The sequence below is a fragment of the Ricinus communis genome, chromosome 6 (genome assembly GCF_019578655.1).
Source record: "Ricinus communis isolate WT05 ecotype wild-type chromosome 6, ASM1957865v1, whole genome shotgun sequence".
In the NCBI taxonomy this organism is placed as follows: Eukaryota; Viridiplantae; Streptophyta; class Magnoliopsida; order Malpighiales; family Euphorbiaceae; genus Ricinus; species Ricinus communis.
Genome location: NC_063261.1, coordinates 23,095,767 through 23,120,480, shown reverse-complemented (window position 1 = coordinate 23,120,480; position 24,714 = coordinate 23,095,767). Strand labels below are relative to the sequence as shown.

Sequence of the window (24,714 nt, the reverse complement as noted above, 5' to 3'; positions counted from 1 at the left end):
TTCTTTATTAATTTATTAATTAATAAGTTATATTCCTAATTAAATACTCATTCCAATTCTAAGAAATAATATATTACTAATAAATTAATTTTTTTAATTAGATAATAATTATTTTAAAAAATAAGATATTAATTATATTTTAATATTAAATTAACTAATAAATTAATTTTCTAATTAGATAATCATTCTAATTATAAAAAATACTTTTAAATATTATATTCACTAATAAATTAACTTTTAATTCTATAATAATGTCTAATTCTAAAAATATAGTAATATCAGTTATATTGATAATATTAATTTATATAATATTAGAATTAATAAATAAATATTTAAAGATAAATTTTAAATCACCGCACTGATAAAAAAATCTAAAAATTAAGAACATTTTAAAATATTTAATTTGTTATTATTTTTTAAAATATTATAAATTAATATTAGATATTGAATAATTTATTAAATTATATTTATATATTTCATTTTATGATAAAAATAAAAATAATAATAATAGCTGTGCAACACAACTAAGTATGTAATTCTTTATAAGTGTCCCGGCGTTTGGGAATTATGGAGTCCAATAGAAATATCCCCATGGCCTCTTATTTAAACATGAAATCTATTTTACAATTCAGAAGACGGGTTTATACCACTAAAGTTATTAAATTCAATTTAGGGTGTTAAATTGTTTATTTATTATTATTATTATTATTATTTATCAAATTGCAAGTGATAAGGGTTTGTCCCCTCATGTAAGATAACATTGGATATAACTATTTTATATATATATATATATATATATATGCTAATTACAAGTTTTGCAAAGAAAGAGCAAATAGACGTTATCCATTCTAATAATAATTCCGGATAAGTAACATTAAAAATAATTATTATTTTAACATTACCCATATACATTATACATCATTATTCAACAATTCCAGAAATAATGTTTCAAAAAATAATACAAAGCAATCCATTAAATTTTACAAAATTAAAAAAAAAAAAAAGAGCCCCTTCAAGTAAATACAACCAATTAACAACAACAACAACAAAAAAAAAACAATTTTATTCTCATATAACCAAATCATCTTTAATTAGTGAAAGAAGGGCTTGAAAGTGCTCACCACTTTCTTGATCTGATCAAGAAAGGAAGTATAAGATACAGTTCCATCATTCCCTGCAAGAACCCTGTACTTGTCTTTTCTAGTAAAATTTGTGCACTCAAACCCTAACGTAGCTGCTAAGATTCTTTGCACATAATTCGCAACGTCATGTGGACTCTTACCAGACGAGCATGTAGCTTCTACTGGCAACTGGTTCAAGAATGTCACTTCATATACTGGTCTAGGGTTCATGAAGAAAAATATCGGGTCCAAACCTTTCCATCCTCTAGCTGTTGTTGCATGGAAAAACCCTACCCTGTAATTCATAGCCACTGGGACTATCCGATCCGTTAGTTCAGCGAAAAGTGCACTAAATCTTAATAAAAATGGTTCTCTACATGTTGTTCCTTCTGGACAAACCGCTAGATCACCTCTGGCTAATTCGCGCTTGATTTTCTCTGCATCTACCTCGCGAATTCTTGTTAATCTAACAGTTGGGATTGGTGATAGAATTTCTGATAATCGTGAAATTGAGTATGTGACTGCTGGGATTTTACGTTTTAGTACTGTGGATAGGACTACTGGGTCCATTAGAGTGCGGTGAGTGCACACGAATAAGACACCTTTGTTGCCATCGGCCGGGGGTGGTGGTGGTTTTCCTTTGACAATGACTTTGCCACCGAGTAATCGAGATAAGTAGGGTTTAGCCCACATTGGTAGCATTACTCCCACCAGAATTCTGATTAATGCGAGTATGATGCCTAATGGGATCCATAGAATGATTAGAAGAGCTGTGAATGGTGTTGGACGCTTGACAAGACGACCGTCATGGAAAATCACCGGGAGAGGGCGGATTAGCTGGTGGTCATGCTGCTTCTTGTGGGCGATAAATGGTGGGTGCAATTGACCCTGTAAAATAGACATAAAGTAATTTAATAAAGCTTTTGGTCGATATTATTACACAATCTAATTAAAGTTACTAAAAAGTTCATAAAATTGAAATTATTCTTGATTTTCTCAAAGTTCATAAAATTGAAATTATTCTTGATTTTCTCAAGAAAATATTATACTCACCTTGCATAAAGACAAGAACGAAGAACCTGAAGCAGTTCTTCCCAATCCTAACGTAGGCTTTTCGTCGATGAACAGCTTAGCAACTCGACTGGAGATAAATGAATCAACATCAACACCTTTGATAAAACCTGTAGCGAATCCGAATCGGTTCACTATAAGTTCACTTCCAACAACTTCATCAGCTCTTAAATGCTCCTTAACGAACCTTTCTGCCATAATCCTAGGCATTTTAGTGATAACAACTCTTTTACCAGAGCAAGTAAAGACACTCCATGCCTCCATGTCAATATCATCCATGAAAAACTTCGGCAGAACTGCTCTTGCCACCACTTCGATCTCCGATTCACGAATGCCAGCAGTAGCAACAAAGATCATTAGCTTCAGTCCGTGATCTTGCATTCCTAACATGTGTAGAAAGAAAATCACAGGCCATAACATCAACAGCAATGCAAAACGAAGCAAACCCGACGCTTCGAATGCTACTAACATGAAGTAAGAAAAAGGGTCAGGATCTTTCAGGAGAGTTCCTTCAAGCTCGGAAACAACAGAATTCATATCAGGGCTTTATTGTATTATTGAATCTTTAGCTAGCTCTTGATGATTGTAGGTCCAAAATTATGGGTGTTCTCCGGATTCTTGCTTGAAGATGAAAGAATGGTTTTATGGGTACAAAAGTTATAGGAGTAGAGTTTGGATTGACTGTTCTCTAATGCAGGAATTAGGCAGTTTATCAGTTTACAACTACCTCTTTTTATACTTGTTTATGTCTCTCTTTCTCTCTATAGCTTTTTTAGGTTGATATATCTACAAAGAAAACAGGATTATACGCCACGTAACCACACAAAGATTAATAACTTAACCCCAACAAACATATAATACACATTTGTTTATCACAAATTGTTTCTTTCTTAAAACCCTTAATTAGGTTACTATCCTAAGCAGTGGTGGCGGTCCGTTTTAGGTGTCCTATGCTTTTATACATGAGTTTCATATAATTTTTTTTTTTCACGTTGTGTGAATCATCCAATATTATAATATAAAATACTCATATACACTAATTACTTTCTTATTAATTACATCTCCTCGGTCGCTTATCTAAATATTATAAAAAAAATGAATAATATAATAACTCATTATGGAAACAATGGTATATAATGTAACTCGGACGTCGAGTTTGAGCTAAGCACCATCCAATTCTAATGATGAATTGATGGATAATGTTATTAAGGGCCTAGTCAGTGTTAGCATAGTTGGAAACATTTGTACTGGCTTATTCCTACAAAGAGGGACGTGATGTTAGAAGTTGGACATAAATGCAAAAGCCTCTATGCACGCTTAGGCTCTAATAATATCACAAGGGATGGAAAAATTTGTATATGCCTATATCAACCATATGATTGTTTGGTCATTTTATTATTACTAAAATTAATTATATCACCATTTCTAAAAATTCCATGTAGTTCGAAAATCTTTAAAAATTATTTAAATTTATTAAAAAATTATATGTTTAAATTATAATTTATTGTAAAAAATAATATTGGAATCTTTTCATTGTCAATCAATGATAATGTAGACCTCTTGTATTCACTGGTAGTTATGGAAGTCATTGAAATAATAAATCTTATTAAATTAGAATGAAATCTTATTTTTAATACAATTTAATATTAATTTGTAATTAAGAAAAATAATGAATAATATTTTATAAATGCTCTGATTTTTTATTTAGCAGTTTAATCGCGGTGTCTAAGAATAATAAATTAACTAAAGCCTCATATTTGGATGAGTATTATTAATTTGTTAATGATGATAATATTAACTTTATTTTAAATTACTAAATTGCTATACTTTATAAAGAAAGGATAATGTAACTATTCTAAATATATTTTTCTTTATAAAAATAAAACATATAACCAAATAATAGAAAATAAATATCTTGATCTCATAATCATTACAATGTTTTTGTCAAAATAATAGAAAATAAAGTATTTTGCATTCACGAATATATTTAAAAATAATAACATCAGTATAAATAGGTGTTCCTCTAAAATATTCAAATATCTTATTTTAATGAAATAAAAATACTTCTTCTACTAAAAGTATTAGTTAATTATAATTTTATTAAAAGTAAAACAAATTTCTTTAATTCAATAAAAATCTAGTTGAGTTTGATATTAAATAATAAGTTAAAAAGGATAAAAGAACACTTCACTTGGGCAAATCTAATTGCAATTTCTATTCCAAAATTGAGGTGCAACTTGATTGTAAATAGGATGCTTGCAAGAGTATTAGAAGTAGGTTAGAAAAAATCATTTGCCTTGTATGACTCAGGTTGCTCAATTTCTTTGGTTAAGACTTCTTTGAATTAAATTTTTATAACACCCATTGTCCTCTCTAAGTTAGGTAAGGTGGGTTTGAAAATAGAGAATTTTGTTAGGAAATTCATAAATTGATGACACAATTTACCCAATCAAATTGCAGTTTTAGTTATTCAATTTTTTTTTAATTTTTTTTTTTTTGCAATTCAATAAAATATTTGGGTAGCATTGCAGCCCAATTTTGTGTTCATACATACATTGAAACAAGAGTGTTCAATGTCTTATTGACCAGTTCCAAGAGAAAACAAAATAAATAACAAAGACAAGGTCAAATACAAAACATTATATAATTAAAGTTTGTTAGCGAAATAAAAGAAAAACAGAAGATAATATTCTACTGGATTTAATAAGATTTTTATCCCATTGTGTCCTCAATTGGTGCTTCTTTTATATGTTCATCTTAATTTTATGCTTAATATTCAGAATATTATTATTTGATAGTAGCATTTATTTCATGTTTCAACTAATAATGGGTGCAATGACATTCTTCCATTATTTCTCTACTAAATCATAGTATTTTCTTTTGTTGTTTAATGTTTCGACACATAATAATGGCTTCGATTCAGTAGGATAAGATCGAACTTAATCTAGGATTACTCTTAATGTTTTACTAATTTGTTTACTTGTGTAGACTTTTTTTCCTAGACTTGGCCGAAGTCATTTTTTTTTTTTTGTATATATATTTCAGTTACAATTGAGATTTCGGTTGCATAATTTATAAATATAAAAAAGGAAAAATTATAAAAATATATATATATTTTTTTATAAAAAATACGGTGTAAATTATTTTTATTTTTACTATTTGAAAATATTAAAAATATAATATTTTATTTTTTAAAAAATATGGTACTAGTTTTTTTTTATTTTTTGTTATTTTTAATAAAACAAATAAAAACAACAACAAAAATTAAAAAAGCATATAATTTTAAAAAAATTTAAGAAAAAGTATTTTCTTATACACAAGTTGTTAAGCCGAATAAGCCCATAAGAACCTTGCATGGACTCAATGAAGAGAAGGCATCCAATTCTTTCCTTGTAAAAAAGTGCTTCTAAATTCGTGTATTATTTCGTTTCAGCCGCATGGTATATTCCAGCTAACTAATAAGGTCTAGGTGTCCTTTCTTTTTTTTATCTAAAGATTTAGTATATGGAGAAAAAATACAATTTCAATATATATATATATATTCTATATAAAAGTAAATTTTACATAATTATAAAAATTTTGAGTTCAAATTGTTTCAATTGTAAAGGAAAACATACCTTATATGACATTACATTACAAATTTTTTAAATATAGTCTTAAAATTATTTTTATATAAAATAATATTTATATATATATTTTTAAAATATTTATTACTGTTATATTTTATCTTATTATTTTATTTTATTAATTTTATTTATTTAATATGATAAAATATTAACATATTTTATTCTGGTTATTATCGTTTTACCAATAAAATTAAGTATTAAATTAAAAAATATATATATAAAAAATTTAAATTTTTATTAAATTGTAATGTCTTTGTAATTATTTGATTTTAAATATATAATTATAAAGTTTTACTATATATATATATATATATATATATATATTTCCTTCAATAATTATGAGAAAATTCTAGAAACAATTTTGTCAAGATTGGCATTCTTTTGCAATAGTTGTAGCTCATATACTAAACAGAACAGAATCTAAGACGATGATTGAAGGAAAGTAACACTGTTTCTTTTCTTTTTGAAAATAAAGTAATGTTGTTTCCAATGTTAGCAAATGAGGTCACCGAGGTGGAGAGAGGCTCGACCAAATAAAGTAAAACCTAATTAATAATTTTTGTAAAAGGCAAAATAAGTTAATGTTGTTCTTAAAAATAGTTTGAAAAAAAAAAAACTCTTATTTAAGAAATTAAATTAATATATTAAAAAAATTTAAACATATTTTTTCAACCACCAATAACAATTTCAAATACATCCTAAAATAAAGTTAAAAATAATAATTTATAAAATAAAAAAAGTGAATTGAAATATCATTTTATGGTATGACTCGTTAAAATAAAGAGTTTAATATACATAAAGAGTGCATTAGATATCTTCTAATAATTGATTATATATAAGTTGGCAACTACATTATTAACATAGTTATTAAAAGAAAAAAAACACTTAAAAAAAAAAATTCATCATTTTAATAATTAGGATGTTTCTTTTTCTATAAAAATATTTTTGAATTCATTCGAAATTCAATAAAAACGTAAAATATAAAATAAAAATATTAATTCATTAACGTTGATTGTAAAAAAAAAAAGAACAATTTTTACAAATATTAATAGATAATGGATAAAAAAAAAAGAATTTAAAATTGAGATCTCTACTTGATTAGCCATAATCAGATTAGTTTTTAAGCACTAACTCAAACGGCTCTCTCAAAAAATTTGTTGCTTAATAGAGAGATTAGGACAGAGAGAAAAGGGGTTGAACTGGACCTTAGTTTCCTTCTTGTTGAGGTTTGGGTGGCTGTATTATATTATGAATAAAAAGTTAGCAGACAAAAGCAATTAATTTCACTCATTTTATTTTACCAAACTCCCACACGGTTTGCTGGCAGTAATGTGACAATCTCCTCAGAAAATATAATTATTAACCCAAGCTTTATGAACATGGTTATGCTTCCATAAAGTTCCACATCACCCCCTCCTTCATTTTGTATGGTCTTTATAGTGGTGAGATAGAGATAATAATATTAAATACAAATGAAATATATAAGATAAGAAGACTGAATCCATAGAATAAAAGATAATATAAATTAATAGGTGGCAAATAATTAATAAATCAGAGCATATCAAAACATAAAAATCAAAATTTATTTCTTAATCAATTAATTAAGAAAGGGTGGATTAGGATTTTCTCTTATTGTTTTTTCCTTTCCTGATGTATTTTGCAGCCAAAAACAATGGCCTGAACCCTGAAGCAGATTTCATGGGTTAAGTTAAGTGGGCACTGACAGGTCACGTGATGCTCATAACTAAATATTATATGTGACTCGACATGTCTGCAAAATCATCTTTAATCCATTGTATGTTTAACTAAAATTATAAAGAAAAGCTGACATTAATTTACAATAATTATTTATAAATGCATGCTTTTGTCACACATTATATTAATTAATCAAGTTGAAAGCATCTTATATGTTTCTTTTTCTTTCTCCATAAGCTCATATATCATTTCTTTTTGTGTGTGTGTGTGTGTTTTTTTTTTAATTTTCTATATATATTAGTGATTTTAATGTTTATTTGAGAATGCTGTTGGATATCAAAAAAATATAAATATAAATTTAAAATTCTTTAAAATTATTTCTTATGAACTATTTTTTTTTTTAAATTTACTTTCTAAAACATCGGTAATTTAATCTTTTTTTTAGTATTTCAAAACTCAAAAAAAATATAATATTATTTTAAATTAAAAAAAAAAGAATTACAACTTTAGTATTATTATTAGATTGCATATTTGAGTAATATCGACTTCTGAAAATTATCTAAGTTTTAGATTCAAATTTAATTATAGACGAAAGACTATCTTAAACACTACAAGTAAAAAGAAGAAAAAATTATGAAATCAATAATTATTTTATAACATTTTGAAATTTATTTTTTATTATTTTTTTGTAAAGAAAAAAATTATTTTCTTATCGTGTTAATCTGACGTGAACTCATTTTATGTATTAAAAAAAAGAGAATAAATTAACTCTAATTAGATTGGATTTAATATTTATCAAATTAATTGATAATAATTAAGTACATCAATAACATTGCAATATCTTCATTATGGTGTTAGGTTTGAAATTGGCATTCAATTAATTTTTTTCTTCATGAAAGGGGAAAAACACAGTAGTATGAAAAAAAAAAAGCAAAAAAGAAAAGAAGAAGAAGAAGCATCTAATGATCCCTTGTTCCTGTGGGCAGTGGAGTGGTGCCAAAAGCTGCAATTGCTGGGGGCTTTACTCTTTTTGTCTACTGCCAGGATTGATGGTTGATGTTTGATCGCTAAAAGCTGTGTCTTCTGTGTGTGTTCATAGTTTGTTGACCCTTTTTTTTTTATTTAAAAAATAAATAAAAACATCTACTGTACATGCATGCATGTTAAAATATTTCTATAAATTTTATAAAGTTTAACCCATAGAAGAGAAAATTAAAGAAATACATACATATGTTATGTTGTAATAAAATTACAAATTTAGGGCAATTTATGAAACTTAGATGAGACATTTTATATATTTTTCTCCACATTCTATCCAAAACGGTCGATAAATATTTTGTTACATAGTTTTTTTTTTTTTTTTTCTTATTGCTTTTGGTCTAATGACCAGTCATGAAACTACTAATGCTTATATAGCACTATTTTCTTTAAGAAAAGAAAACATCATAATCAATTAAAAATACTCAGCTAAAAAGGATGAATCTGAGAGAAGCAAAATCCATTAATAACTGAGTTTATCGTTGTTATTTTTTAAGGGTTTTTAATTACTCACATTAAGTGTGGCTCAATTAGTATTAATATTTGAGTCATTTCTATACCTGTGAAATTACGAATTTAAATTTTAAACTTTAGTAAAACCTAATTAATAAAAAAAAATCAAAGAAATTGTTTTTAAAATTTACCTAATAACGAACCCAGTTAATTAAATAAGATTTTGAAAAAAAAATCCAAATTAAAATTTTGAAAGAGAAATAAAAAAGAAAATTAGCTAGCAAGCAGTGAGTTTTATTTGAAAAAATTTATTGAAGAATGTAAAGTTTTAAATTCAAATATTGGTTAAAACTTAAACCTGATCAAAAGTTGGGTGCGGCTAAACTTGTTGGTGCTAGTTTGCTTACTGCTGTCATATAGAGTTTTCAGAGAGCCCAGTTCGGTGTGCTTCTGTTATAATCTTGGAGGCGTTGTCTTGCTAGCCTAGGATCAAAATGGTGGTGGTGCATGAGATATTTAGCTGCCGGAGAGCATGACCACCGTGCCAAAGATATCTCAATCCAAGACTACTTGTTCGGCTTCTATTGTTGTGGGATTGGTTGTGGGGTTAATGTCAAATTATATTTTTATGTACTACTTTTTATCTTAGTATTAGTTATATAGGGAGAAAGTACATTTTTACCCCGAACGTTTGGTGTGAGGCGCATATTTATTCCTTAATTTAGGAGCGGTTAAGTACACTCTTCTAATGGTGAACTTAGCAAAAATTCAATATGTTAAGAAAATAGTGAGGTGAAATAAAGGTAAAAGCATTACAAATTAAAAATATTTTTTAAAAAAATTATTCTCTTCACCGCTTGGGTGTCCTTTATCCTTTCTCCTTTCATTATCACCACCTATTATTTCCCCCTCTCTATTTTTCTTCTTATGAACAAGATAGGTCTAGTTCAATTCTTTTAAATCTTATCATGATTCATCAATAAACTCTTCCTCTAGTAATATCTCAAGTAAGGCCGGCAATAGCTCGAAAGGAGAAAGCCCAAAAGCAACACTTTTCGAATAAATTTTATTAGGAACAAAAATTTTGGTGGAAGACTTCCCTTGCGAATTCAATATACATTTCCTGCATTACCAACATATAATGTCAAAGATAAACCCAAATCTTTCTCATTTAAGGAAACTAAAGATGCTCGCCATTATATTTCCTCTAGAGAATAGGTAAACAATGGATTTACTCATGAATCTCCACGGAGACTTACAAAAAGCATTATTAAAGAATTGTTTAGACTCACTCTTTTTATGGATTAAGTTTGAAGGAGTTCAATTACGATGTATCAATCATTATTAAAGATAACTATGGTGGTGCATTGAATAAATGCTTCGATATAAATGTAGATGTTCCTTCCCGAAAAAAGTTACTCATCAAAGGAACTTTATGATCAGTCATAGTTATCGTGCAAATAATTTCGCAAGCTCTCATAAACAACTTGGAAACAATTTTGTGGATTTGAACTGTATTCAAACCGAGGATGTAGTAGATGCAGAATTACAACAAAGATCTAAAGAAGCTGAAGAGAGGGTTTTGCTTCTTTATGAAGAACTTGATCAAGAAATGCTTTCTTCCAAATAGTGAATTTGATTTGTCATCATTGATTTAGAGTGTTAGAAACTTTATGGAGAATAAACTAAGCTTGGCTAGTGTCCCAAGTTGATGAGAGATACTTATAGTAAAGAACTTAGGTTGGCACAATCAGAATTGGAGTCATAGACCTAACAATTAGAGATAGAGAAGAGTGAGCGAGTGATGGAGCTAATAATGCTAAGCCAAGCAGCAAAGCCGGAAATAAATACCAATTATTAACACCTCATATACATAAACAAATATTTGTGTCATTTATAATTTCAGTTAAATGAGGAGCTCATATAATATCAAAAATTTAATTTGAAATTTGTTTGGCTCAAAATTTAATTTGGGGACAAATATGCTTCCCGATCTAAATAAGAGACCGATTAAATTCTTGGTGCTACTTTGAGACTTAAATCAGAATTAAATTGGAAAGGATTTGGCTTCTATTGAACCATAATAAGAGAAAAAAATACATATAAGCATTAAAAATTATTATTATATGTTAAGAATTAGAACCAATCTCTTTTTGAGATAACTGGAACAACCAATTTCAAATCATCTCAAAACCATTTCAGACCAATTTGTACTTATTAACCATTGTAATTGGAGCCTAAAAAAATGAATTATATAAATTTTAAATTATAACTATAACAATCATTAATTAATTTATAAATATCCAAATTCCGAATGAAAATTTAAATTATTTTTATGATGTAAAATATAGTTTTTTTTTAATAATGTTTATTTCAAAATAAAAATTATTACTTCTTTTCTCCATTACACCATTAAAAATTAATAAATATAATATTAGTAATTATTTCTTCTTTCAAACCTAAACCTGAATCATTAAGAATCAAAATCTACTCATGTGACAGCTTAGCCATTAGTTTGATGAGAGTGAAAAGTGGACGTTGGAGCAAGAATATATAATACTCGGATAATGAACAGTTTTTGGCAGGCTTTTAAGATAATAATATTCTAGAGTGCAAATATGTTTAAATAAATCAAATTGCATAATAAAAAAGTACATAAAATAATTAATAACACACACACACACACACACACATATATATATATATATATATATATATATATATAATGTTCAAACTTATCATATGAGATGCTTTGTTTGTTATTTAGTTGTAGAGTTAAGAGAATTCCAAAACTAAACGTGGTGAATTTAGGAAAATTTCAGAATAGATTATCTCTTGTAAAGTTCTGGAATCCATTGCGAAAATAAAACCGTGAGACTAATGGAGCTAAAATAGATAATATTTTACGTAATTTAACTCCTGGATTGTTATAACTTAGTATAATAAGAATTAGTTCCAACCTCTTTTTAAAAGTATTGGAATAGTAGCTTTCGAAACAAGCAAAACTATATCAGATTTATCTGGGCTTATGAATCGCTCTAATTGAAGCTGTACAAAATATAAACTTTAGTTATTGTCTACATTATATGTATATATCACAGCAAATAGATTAGTGACACAAATATATAAAGCTTTTTATTTTAATATTGATGCATATTCAATTATTTAAAATCAATAATAAATTAATTATCTATCGGTTTAAAATATGTGGGGAATTTATTTTTATAGCAGATAAAAGATTATTAAAATAAAAATATATAAATTATAAATATTTAGATTTAGAAGACAAATCAAAATACTTTTCCCAATAAATTATTAATATCCGGAAGAAGCATCTTCCAAATTCCAGAAATACTTATTTATCATACTAGAAAGAAAAAAATATCTACGAGTGCATTGTTGTTTTCGGACATGAGCATATCCATTATGATTTTTTTGAGGCAAGTATTTCAATGTCATTTTCAGCTCCCAAACATCTTCTAGACCAGACAGTCCTGCGCGTGGTCAAAAAAAAGAAACTATGGGCCTCATTACCTTGAATGAGCAGAAGCCAGTATAAGTATTGTCCAGTCTATTTTGCACGCGCTTAGATGGAGCGTGTTTCTTTGACTTTATCTGTTCTAAAAGCATGACGTGGCTGAACAAACTTGGTTGTCTCTACTGTGTATGTACACGCCAGAACCATTTTTTGTTATTGGCCGCATCTCCACCAGTGATGTGCCGATAAACGAAACGACATCATTTAAATCCTTCATCGTAATGTTATCAAGAAAATCACAATAAATTTGATATTTTTTCATGTACTTTTGCTTATCTATATGTATATATTGTGACTTTATCACATTAAAATGACATACAAAAATTATAAAATAAAATACATTATAAGATAATAAGCTCTATTACTATTAGTAAATAGGAACAAAACAACTTGAACTAGAAGTGTGTAACATTTTGAAGGACCTGAAAAAACTGATTTGAAATAATAATTTACTTCCTTTTACTTTATTTTTTAAATTAAATTAATCCAGTTCAGGTTCCTAAAATTTAAGATTATTTTACTTAATTTATTTTTTTATGTTAAAATATTTTATTTTGCAAAATAATTAATATAATTTTATTATTTCATAAAATATATTTTAAATCTTTATTATAATATTTAATTTTTAAATTAATATTAGATTTGCTTCAAATTATTTAATTTAATTGTTATAATTTATCTTTATATTCGGTTCGGTTCAATTTAAGTCATACTCATATATAAATCACTTAATTTAGTTTAACTTTAAACTCAATTTGATAAAACTGATTTAGTTCGGTTTAAATTAAGTATACTAAATAATTATTTATAATTTTTATAAATAAAAATATTAATTAAATTACTAATCAGTTAAAATGAATAACTTTGAATTTTTTTAATTTATGAAAATGATTATTTTTCAAACCATAAGTATTTGATTTTTCTTTTTAATAAAATTAATTGTTTATTTTTATATTACATGGCTATTATTATTATTATTTTATTATTTTAATTATAAAATTAAGTTGATAAATATAATTTAATAAAATTTTTAGTATTTAAAATTGATTTATAAAAAATTTAAACAATAATAACAAATTAACTATTTTAAATGTCTTTAATTTTTTTTAAATTTTAATTTTTTTATTAATGCAATAATATAAAAATTATTTATTTATTTATTAATCGATATTACTATTTATTAGGATTAAAAATTTATTGTAAAATTAAAAATTAATTTATTATTGAATATAATATTAAAAATAAAATTTAAGATATTATTTTTTAAAATTAGAATTATTATATAATTGTAAAATTAATTTATTAGTCAATATAATATTAAATATTAATAATACGCTATTTTTTATGATAGAATTAGTATCATTATCTGATTATAAAATTATTTATTAGTTAATATAATATTATAATATAATTAATATATTAATATTAGGTTAGAGTTAGTGTTTAATTAGGAATGTAACTTATGAATCATAAATTAATAGAACTATTAAATTACATATAAATTTAAATTTTATGTGTCAAAAGTAAGTACACATATCAAACACAATTATTCGATATATCAAAAATTAAACATATATATAAAAAAAATTAAGTCTCAGAATTACACAAACATATATATAAAAAAAATTAAGTCTCAGAATTACACAAACATATATATATCTTAAAAGTTGTCAACATAGTTACTATTTGACAATTTATAAATACAACTACAATAAAACTATCTTTGTCACTTTTATGACACAATACTTCTACTTATTACTTTTATTGTACTATGATATTGATGGTATTAGAAAAAATATATATTTTTTTTAACTGTAGAAAATATTTTTCTACACGTTAAGTAGGATCATGCATTGAATTATATTGATTAGGTACAAAATTGACTGATTTCCGAGGTAATCATATGCAATAAAACCACTATAATCAAATTATTAGTAATAAACTCTAAATTTACCTTCTTCTTTTTTCTCAAATGATCCACGGTTAAAATTTTTAGTTCCCATCCACAATTTTAAATAAAATGCAACAATTAATGGGTGTATCATAAGAAAAATTAAAAGTGAATAATTATATTATAACTTTTCTTTTGATTTTATCTTTGATATATAATTAATTTATAGTTGTATTGTATAAAAATAATTTTATTTTTATTTTAAAATATTTTATTTACATCTATATTAATTTTTTATAAAAATCATATAATATATTCTTATTAAATTTCCATATTTTTATATATTAAGATAAATAAATAATTATTTATATATTTTAATTTTTTAATTATTTCATGTACTAATATGTTCAATGTATCTGTATAATAATTATTTTAATAAATTAGATTATTAAAATCTTTACTATTTAATTTTTATATTATAACCTTTTTTATATTTGATATTATAACCTTTTTATACCAATATATAAATTTGAAATATTATTTTTTATTTATTATTGGACTAATAAATTCTCCAACATGTTCAAATTTAAAACTCTCATTCTTTTACTATTTATTATTTGTACATTTATGAATATAAGAATTTATTTTATTATAAAAATATTAAGATTTTATTATTAATATGTAATAGTTATACTAATTATTATACTTACTATAATTATTTTTAAAAAATATAACTGTTTTATATTTAAATAAGTCATAGATTTCTATTATATTCATATTAGCATTTAAAGTCATATTTAATTTTTTCTCATTAAGATTTCATTATTATAAATATTTATAATAAATATTTTTATATATATACTATTTATCATTTTCTCATTAAAAAATAACATGACGTCATCTCATAAAATTTTGCCACGTGGAGTCTTATAAAAAAACTAGCAATTTGCTCATGCTAATGAATGATTGTTGATTATTCTATATTCTGAATTTTTTTAATATATTTTATATTTTATATCAATTCTAATTATATTATATTATATAAATAATGTTTTGTTTTTATTTTATAATTACTTATCAATCTACATTAATCTTTTATAAAATAATATATAATCATAATACATTTTAATAAAATTATTTACTTTTAATTTTTATTATATACTTGCATAAACATATATATATATATATATATATATATATTATATTATATTATATATATATAAGAATTAAGAATTTGCTATTAACCTTTAAAATATTGAGAAAAATTATACCTAATATTATGAAACATCATTATAGAGATAAGTATAATTGACATATGCTAAATCATTATTTATTATTAGCAAACTCAGCATAAAGTGTTATAGAAAAATTAAAAACATGCTCATGCATTGGGATATCCAATCCAAAACCTATAAATACAACTAAAAGAAAAAGTATAGAAAAAAGAAAAAAAAAAAACAATTAGATTGGCATTAATTCACAAGAAATAAAACCCTAAAGTGTAACAAAAAAAAAATAAAACCCTAAAGGACCTCCTGTAAGAACAAATCCTCATAGAATCAATCCCTGCCGTCACTTCACAAATCCAACGCTCCAGATCTCCCTATTGCTTGTGCTTATCACTCCCCTCTTTCCTCACTTCAGTCTCTCTCTCTATGAGTCTCTGTCTCTTTCTCTCTCTCTAAAAGAAACATGGCAAAACCCATTACCATCATTCGATCATCTTCAACAAACACTCCACTCCTTCACTCTCAATCTGATCTCTGTTTCTATATTTGTCATCAAAATTACACTCTTTAGCTCAATACCCACATCTCAACACATCATCAACAACTTCGTAATTTTTTTTTTTGTGCTTTTTGAAGATTGCATATTTTTGTTTCGTTTTGGGTTATGTAGGTTTTCGGTTTTGATCAACAAAAACTACTTTTGCGAACATAAAAAGCAAAACCTAGTTCAAATTTAGCTATTTTTAGCTGAAATTTAGCTTAAAGTTTGAAACTTTTTTTATCTACTAATGATCACAGATACATATTCAAAGATTTTACCTGATATTTCAATGCGATCAATGCTCCAAAACGAGGATTTCAGCAAGCTAATTAGAGAGCAAAGGTTACAACAAGAGGCAGCGAGCGATAGAGAGAAAGAACTTAATATTTATAGAAGTGGGTCTGCACCACCTACAGTAGAAGGTTCTTTAAACTCTATTGGAGGGTTATTTGACACAACTGGGTTAGCTGGTATAGCAAACACTAACAGTAAAGGCGGGTTCTTGAGTGAAGAAGAGATAAGGTCTGATCCAGCTTATGTAAATTATTACTATTCTAATGTTAACTTAAATCCAAGATTACCTCCGCCTGTGTTATCTAAAGAAGATTGGAGGTTTGCACAAAGATTACATGGTGGTGCTGGAGTTAATTCTGCTGTTGGAGATAGAAGGAAGGGGAGTAGTAGTGGTGGTGAAAACGAAGGGAATAGGTCTCTCTTTGCTGTGCAGCCAGGGGTTGGAGGAGGAAACGAAGAGAATGGGAATGGTGGAGGAGTTGAGTGGGGAGGAGATGGGTTGATTGGGTTGCCGGGGTTAGGCCTAGGAAGTAGGCAGAAGAGCATTGCAGAAATCATTCAGGTGGAGAACTTGAACTTCTGCTTCTTTTTTATTTTCTTTTTGTTGTTTTTTTTTGGTTTTGAAACATTACTTGCTTTGAATGCGCTGCTTATTGCAAATGCTCAGATTTTTTAAGTAGAATGTAGCTGTTTGATATTGTATGTTTTCCAGTATGATGAAGGAATGGTGTTTATTGCAAATGGTATGTGAAATATGATGATCCTTTTCTTAGCTATGGTCAATGCTGTCGGTCAAAATTTTTTGTGAAACTTAGAATGTATTTTTAATTTGCAGTATACGTCCAATATATACTTTATGATGTGTAAATTCTGTTTCTTTTTGGAATAATCTGTCTTAGTGTTTGGGTATGTAGCTTGTTTTCTGTATTTAAGGTTAGTAATATATTGGTATTTATATTTAAGTCTTTATTATTGCTCTTTCATTTACCTTTTCTAAGAATTAGTTGCAACAGCATTGATTTTGATATGATTATGAGAATTAATTCATTTTATTTTCCATTTTTGAATATCTATTGATTTCTCTATGTTGGTGGATATGGATCATCTCAGTTTGTTTCCTCTGGTTCTTTTGTTTGGCAATTATGTCCCTTCTGTTTAGTAAGCATGTGCCTGTCGTTGTCTTGACTACTTAATGTTGTTATTTCTATTGTTTAATAGTGTTTTGTAAGTGAGGACCTATATGTTTATCCTTTTGCATTTTATTTTATTTATCTTGCTTTCTCTTCTCCCTTTGTATGAATATAGATTTTATGATTTTGTACAAAAATATACAAACGTATGCAAGTTTTTGTTAGTGTTTGTTAAGTCTGATTGGGATAGCTAGCCCATACATGACTGATTTATGATAGAATAGTGTCTATCAACACTCCTTTCTTGCGCACATCATTCACAGAATTTGCAGTTCTGCTTTTAGTGGTGCTTTTAACAAATGAAAGTTTAATATGCTTCTCGCTAAGTGGTTTGGTTTTGAAATGCAGGATGATATGAGTCATGCAAATCCCACCTCAAGGCATCCTTCACGTCCAGCCAGTCGCAATGCATTTGATGATGATGTAGATAATTCTGAACCGCAGTTTGCTCAGCTGCACAATTTGACGTCTTCTGATGCTTTGCGCTCTGTGGCAAATAAACAAGGTGTTTCTGTGGTCCCAACTGTTGGTGCAACAGCTTCTCATAGCTATGCTTCTGTTTTAGGTGCCTCTTTGTCACGAAGCACTACGCCTGATCCTCAACTTGTAGCTAGAGCTCCTAGTCCTCGCATTCCACCTATTGGAGGAGGTAGGGCCAATTCTATTGATAAAAGAGATGTGAATGGCTCAAACTCATTTAAAGGTGTCTCATCAAGCTTGAATGAATCTGCTGAGCTAGTAGCTGCTTTGTCTGGATTGAATCTGTCAACGGTTGATGAAGAGAACCACTTGCGGTCACAAAGGCAACATAACATTGACGATCACCATAATCTCTTCAATTTACAAGGTGACCAAAACCATGTCAAGCAACAGTCTTTCTTGAATAAGCCTGTTTCATCTGCTAACTCCTATATAAAAGGCCCTTCAGCACCAACTCTCAGTGGCAGAGGAGGCTCCCCATCTGAACAGCATAATATTGATAACATGAACTCCTCATTTGCAAACTATGGCTTGGGTGGGTATCCTATGAATCCTTCATCTCCATCTATGTTGGCAAGCCAACTTGGAAGTGGGAGTTTGCCACCATTATTTGAAAGTGCGGCTGCTGCATCTGCAATGGGAGGAACTGGATTGGATTCTAGAGCACTTGGTGCTTTAGGACCGAACTTAGTGGCTGCCGCAGCAGAATTACAAAATCTCAGTAGAGTTGGAAATCAGAACACTAGTAATGCTTTTCAGATGCCACTCATGGACCCTTTATATCTTCAGTACATGAGGTCAAATGAGTATGCTGCTGCACAGCTTGCAGCTCTCAATGACCCTACTATGGACAGGGAGTACATTGGTAATTCATACATGGATCTGCTCCAAAAAGCCTACATAGGAGCTTTGCTTTCACCTCAAAAATCACAATATGGTGTTCCCTATCTTGGCAAATCTGGCAGCATGAATCATAATTACTATGGTAATCCAGCATTTGGTCTTGGCATGTCCTATTCTGGAAGCCCAATAGGGGGTCCCCTTCTTCCCAATTCTCCTATTGGATCAGGTAGTCCTGTCAGGCACAATGAAAGAAACATGCGCTTTACTGCTGGGATGAGGAATTTTTCTGGTGGTGTCATGGGATCTTGGCACTCAGAAACTGGTGGTAACCTTGGCGAGGATTTTCCTTCCTCTTTGCTAGATGAGTTCAAAAGCAATAAAACTAAATGTTTTGAACTCTCAGAAATTGTGGGTCATGTTGTCGAGTTCAGGTATACCCCACCTTGTCCCTCTTGTCTTTTATCTTGGGCATCGAGGAATTTAATTCTTGTATTGTTCCATTCCTTTAACGAACAGTGCCGATCAGTATGGGAGTCGATTCATTCAGCAGAAACTTGAAACTGCTACCACAGAAGAGAAAAACATGGTCTTCAATGAAATTATGCCGCAAGCCCTTTCGTTAATGACAGATGTTTTTGGTAATTATGTTATTCAAAAGGTATTTCTTATTATGAAACTCAATTTTCCTATGATTTTCTTGTTGAATCTTTACTTTTAGTATGTTTGTATGCCCAAATGCGCTGGAGTTCATAAATGTGCGGAAGCAGAAAAATCACTTAAGCATTGTTCTGTCTTCAGTTTTTTGAGCATGGATCTGCTGCCCAAATCAGAGAACTGGCTGACCAGCTAATTGGCCATGTCTTGACTCTTAGCCTGCAAATGTATGGTTGTCGGGTGATCCAGAAGGTAAGTTTACTTAGAGACCCCTCTGCAATACTTGCATTTTAACAGGGTTTTAATTCTAAAATGGTGCTGTTCACTTTTGTGGATCTATCTATTAGCATGTGTTGGATGCACTTGGCAGGGCCTCTCAATAATGCATCATGGTCAGGTTTTTCAATAATGCTCACCCGCCTGATTTGAGGGGTCCAGTTGTCCCTCAAATTTATCTTACTGAGACAGGGGAATCATCTAAAAGCTGGTCCCGAGGAATAATGAATAATAATCACTTATGAAAGATTCTAAATCATCCTGCAGAATTTTGGATTCATTCCCACTGTAAAACTTTTGAAGTAATTAGTTTTGAGTAAATTTCCCTTAGCCAGCCAAAATTATGGGTTTCTGTTGCACCTCTTGAATTTTGGATATTCTCAGTTCTGACCTGGACCATTCACCTTATTGGTGGACATCAGATATTTTGAAATTTCTCGAAAACCACAGGATATTGAATTTTAATTCTCTAACCCCCTTTATTTTTAGCTTGTTAAATATAGCTTATCAAGTTATTTGTTTTCTTTTAGGAAAATATCTGTTTATGCACCTGCTTGTCTAATATATTTAATTATTAAAACCCAACTTTTAGATTTAATGATCTTTGATCTTGATAACCAGGCCATAGAAGTGGTTGAGCTGGACCAACAGACTAAAATGGTGTCAGAGCTTGATGGCCATATCATGCGATGTGTGCGTGATCAGAATGGGAACCATGTCATTCAGAAGTGTATTGAATGTGTACCTGAAGATGCTATACAGTTTATTGTCTCAACGTTTTATGATCAAGTTGTGACACTGTCCACTCATCCATATGGCTGTCGAGTCATACAGGTCTATATAATGTGTTTCTTCACTTACACATATGTAAACATACATTTACATGTGCAGACGTATTTGTACATGCTAATATATGCATGTATGTATCTATATCTATTTTGTAAAGATCCAGTTGCTATGATTCTAACTTGATATAAATTCTGCCAGAGAGTCCTGGAGCACTGCCATGATGCAAAAACCCAGCGTATTATGATGGATGAGATTTTGCAATCTGTCCTTATGTTGGCACAAGATCAGTATGGGAATTATGTTGTACAGGTTTGTGCTATGATGTTCGCATATAAATAATGCTGCATTTAACTATTCTCGAGGGATTGTTTATATGATATTGGGTACTGGTTGGTGGCAGTAAATATGTTGGTAAATTTGTTTCAAGTTTGGAAAAACATCAGCAGTGTACAAACAAGGGAAACTCATTTTTTGAGAGTATCTAAGGATTTTTGTACCTTAACTCGTTATCTCATTGCATTTTTTTTTTCTTGGTGAGAATTCATTTCTTAATGCCTTATTCTTTAATGGGCAACGTCATGAGCGTTTATTGTTTTGCCGATTATCTAACTGAGCTGCTCTACTTGAATGCATAATATTTCAGCATGTGTTGGAGCACGGAAAACCTCATGAACGTTCATCAATAATAAAGAAATTAACTGGACAGATAGTTCAAATGAGTCAGCAGAAATTTGCCTCCAATGTTATTGAGAAGTGTTTAACATTTGGTACTGCAGCAGAACGCCAGGCCTTGGTGAATGAGATGCTCGGTACTACTGATGAAAATGAGCCTCTTCAGGTTTATAAAATAATTCATTGGCTCCCTACAGTTCAATATGCTCCATTGTGATTCTAATGCAAAATACATGCATTATACTACATTTGATTCCTAGACTCTCATAACAGTTTTACATGCATTATACTACATTTGATTCCTAGACTCTCATAACAGTTTTGCTTATTTTATGCTTTTTCTTTAATGCTTTAATTAGCAGTTGTCTTGGTTTTCATGCTTAGTATGTCATTTATTTCAGGATGTGATGATTTCTTTTTCTTTTTTTTGATTTTGTGTTTGTCGTTGCATGCAGGTTATGATGAAAGATCAGTTTGCTAATTACGTTGTACAGAAAGTGCTGGAAACTTGTGATGACCAGCAACTTGAACTAATCCTTGACCGAATAAAGGTTCACTTAAATGCTTTGAAGAAGTATACTTATGGGAAGCATATAGTTGCACGTGTAGAGAAACTTGTTGCAGCTGGAGGTAATTCTATTTCTTTATTTTTCCTGCTTTTGTTAATTTGCTCTGATCTTTACCTTTTTGTATTTAAAGGAAATCATATGCACTGTTTTGATATGATGTGTTTTCTTCACCATGCTCTTTTCGTGGTCATTGTTTGATTGTTAATTTAGGACTGATGTTCATTGTTTATTCCTCGATGATCAATTTTGCCTCATCAAATGGGCCAAGGCAAATGGAAATGTCATCTGAATTTATGCTTTTGTTATTGTAATCAATTAATGAGGTTGCAAACAATTAAGCTTTTCCCATATAGGTGCCTTTGTTACCTATGCAAGCTTTGATAATATTTTATTATTGATATTTGTTCCCTATGCAAGCCTGATAATATTTCATCATTGATATTGATGACCTTTTCTTATCTAAAAGAAAACAACTTACTTTGACTTACTTATGAAAGCTCTTTCAAGTAAGACTTTTTCTTCTCAATGTTAGGAAACTTTGCATGGACTGAGGTGTGGAAGACTAATGTCATTTGTTAGTTGCATAAGTAGTGTGCAGAAACAACTTTTAACTAGTGCTCTTTCTCTTTTTGCAGAGAGGAGGATCAGCTTCCTTACCCTGCATACTGCTGCTTAGATGGCATAGGAGAAGTTGTACAGCTAAAGATAGTATGAGCGCCTCTCTCTCTCTCTCCTCCCCATCTTTCTTCTTCCTTTTCATTTCTAGCACTTGCTCTGTCTATTTATTTGAATAGATAGGAGCTTAATGGAAATAAATTGTCGGTTGTACTTAAAACTGTACATTGTTAGTTCGAGGATATACCTAGATTCAGGCTAGCTGAGGCTCAGATGGTGAACATACTGATGCCCTTGCAGAGGAGATAAAATTTACTGTACAAGTTTTAAGGGTGTAAAAAGGGAGGAGGTAGTGGATTTGTGATCGTGACTGTACAAAATATTACCAGGCATGGATGGCCTTTGTGTTTAGGAGAGTCCGGAATTTTTGGCATGTATGGATCATATAGTTTTCTTATTTAAAAGAACTTTTTCTCCCCTTTCCTTTGCTGTGGCTTGCTTGAGAATGTATCATCTATGGGTTGCTTGGTTTACTGTACTTGTTATTGGTATTTTACATGATTGTTTCTCCAAGTTTAGTTGTTTTATCCTCGTCTTTTCCGGTAACTAGTTCAGTTGATTTCATTTTCACTTAGGACGCATCTGAAAATTAACGGCTGCTGTTTTTATTTTTTGATACAAAAATAATGGCTTTCATGTGGCAGCACAGTGAACATTGTGTATGATGATGTTTTAGTTCAGATTAGCCAAGTTTTGTTCCTTCTAACTTGCACGATGTTTTAGTTAGAATAATCTCTCTTGGGACTGCCCGTTTTCTGATCTTTGTTCCTAAGGTTCACATACTGTGGTTAAACTCTTAACTTGTAATCACAGCTAGAAATAGAAGGTAACTTTTTGATGTAAAAAGGGTTTCAAGAAAAGAAAAGGTTTCAAGTCAAGAATAGGGTGAGTTTCAACTTTCAAGAAAAGGAAGGAGCTATCTATCTTAACTATTAGTCTTCCTGGTAATATAGTTTGAGAAAAAGCAATCAGACAATTTGGTTATGTGGGAGATCATAAGGTAAATAGGGGGCATAATGAAATGTTCACTGCACAAGAAGAAAATAGTCATTCCTGTAAAAGAGCATGTAACCGAGGACTTCTTTCCTCTAAAATATAATTCAACTAGTATTCAAAGTCAAAAGTGGCAAGAGCATTACATGGTTTTGTCTGTGACTTTATCAGATATGAAACCCAGTTATCAGTTGCCCCTCTTTGGAAAAGGGTTTGTTAAAAATGATACTATTGGCCTGTTAAAACTAACTATATAGTAAAGTTCTTGGAATATTTTTCTCATAAACATGTGGGATTTGAAAATTAATTTTATTAATAGATTTATATATTTGCGTCCTTGACATTTCTCATTAAATCAGAGTGCTTTTTCTGAAGAAAAAAGAATGAATTTATCTATTATTTATTTAATACACACTTCTTAAGAAAAAAAGAAAAGAAAAAGAAAAACAATTTTTTTTTGCTTATGATGATGCTCAGCTCTTAAGACTTGTAGGGCTCCTAAATATGTTATCACCTTCTGCGCTCCTAATTGATGCTTGATTTTAGCATATTAGCTCGCTGTAAGGGAGGGGCATTCACCATGTTTCTTCAGGATTTCTTCATCTTTGATACTGCTATTGTTTGCTACTTGGAACTTTGCTTAACATTAGCCTTTTCCCCTTAGGGTTTTGTTAAAGTAAAATCAGTCATGTGCATAAAATTCAAACTTGATTCTTACTTTGTCGAGACATCAGTCGCCATAAACAAATATCCATCAAGCTTCTGATAATCTTCAATGAAGTTTGATCTGCTTTGAGTTTTGCGTAAGCCTACTACCGTACAACCTTTCAGTTTGCCATATTTATGCGGTTCCCTAATTGTGTATTCTTCCTCCAAGAATTTTGCTTGAAATTATTTGTCCTTTTGCAGACACCCCTGCGAAGAAATTTGCCTTCCTTTCTCCATCTCTGCTGCTATCATATTCCTTCCATTGATAATATTCAACTATGAAATTTAATTAAGAGCTTATGCTTGTAAAAAATATAAAAAGAAATACTCAAGGAAAGTTTAATAATCAATATTTCCCAAAATTGGAA

The 24,714-nt window shown here is 29.0% G+C and overlaps 2 protein-coding genes across 3 annotated transcripts; one reads left to right on the top strand and one right to left on the bottom strand.

Moving 5' to 3' along the window:
* Positions 1-728: 728 nt before the first annotated feature.
* LOC8258402 (glycerol-3-phosphate acyltransferase 5) lies at positions 729-2,901 on the bottom strand. The gene is made up of 2 exons (XM_002531534.3): positions 2,175-2,901; positions 729-2,009 (listed from the first exon to the last, which is right to left on the bottom strand). The coding sequence occupies exons 1-2, from the start codon at positions 2,727-2,729 to the stop codon at positions 1,092-1,094; spliced, it is 1,473 nt and encodes a 490-aa protein (XP_002531580.2). The 5' UTR covers positions 2,730-2,901; the 3' UTR covers positions 729-1,091.
* A 12,934-nt stretch (positions 2,902-15,835) lies between these two features.
* Positions 15,836-23,068, top strand: LOC8274855 (pumilio homolog 1). 2 transcript variants are annotated; one of them, XM_048375555.1, is made up of 9 exons: positions 15,845-17,059; positions 18,036-19,441; positions 19,527-19,668; positions 19,809-19,916; positions 20,562-20,774; positions 20,928-21,038; positions 21,373-21,567; positions 21,857-22,031; positions 22,606-23,068. In XM_048375555.1, the coding sequence occupies exons 1-9, from the start codon at positions 16,451-16,453 to the stop codon at positions 22,644-22,646; spliced, it is 3,000 nt and encodes a 999-aa protein (XP_048231512.1). In that variant the 5' UTR covers positions 15,845-16,450; the 3' UTR covers positions 22,647-23,068. The 2 variants fall into 2 exon arrangements, with proteins under 2 accessions (XP_048231513.1, XP_048231512.1); XM_048375556.1 differs by lacking the exons at positions 21,373-21,567; positions 21,857-22,031; positions 22,606-23,068 and adding an exon at positions 21,130-21,345 and having other exon boundaries at positions 15,836-17,059.
* Positions 23,069-24,714: the final 1,646 nt, after the last annotated feature.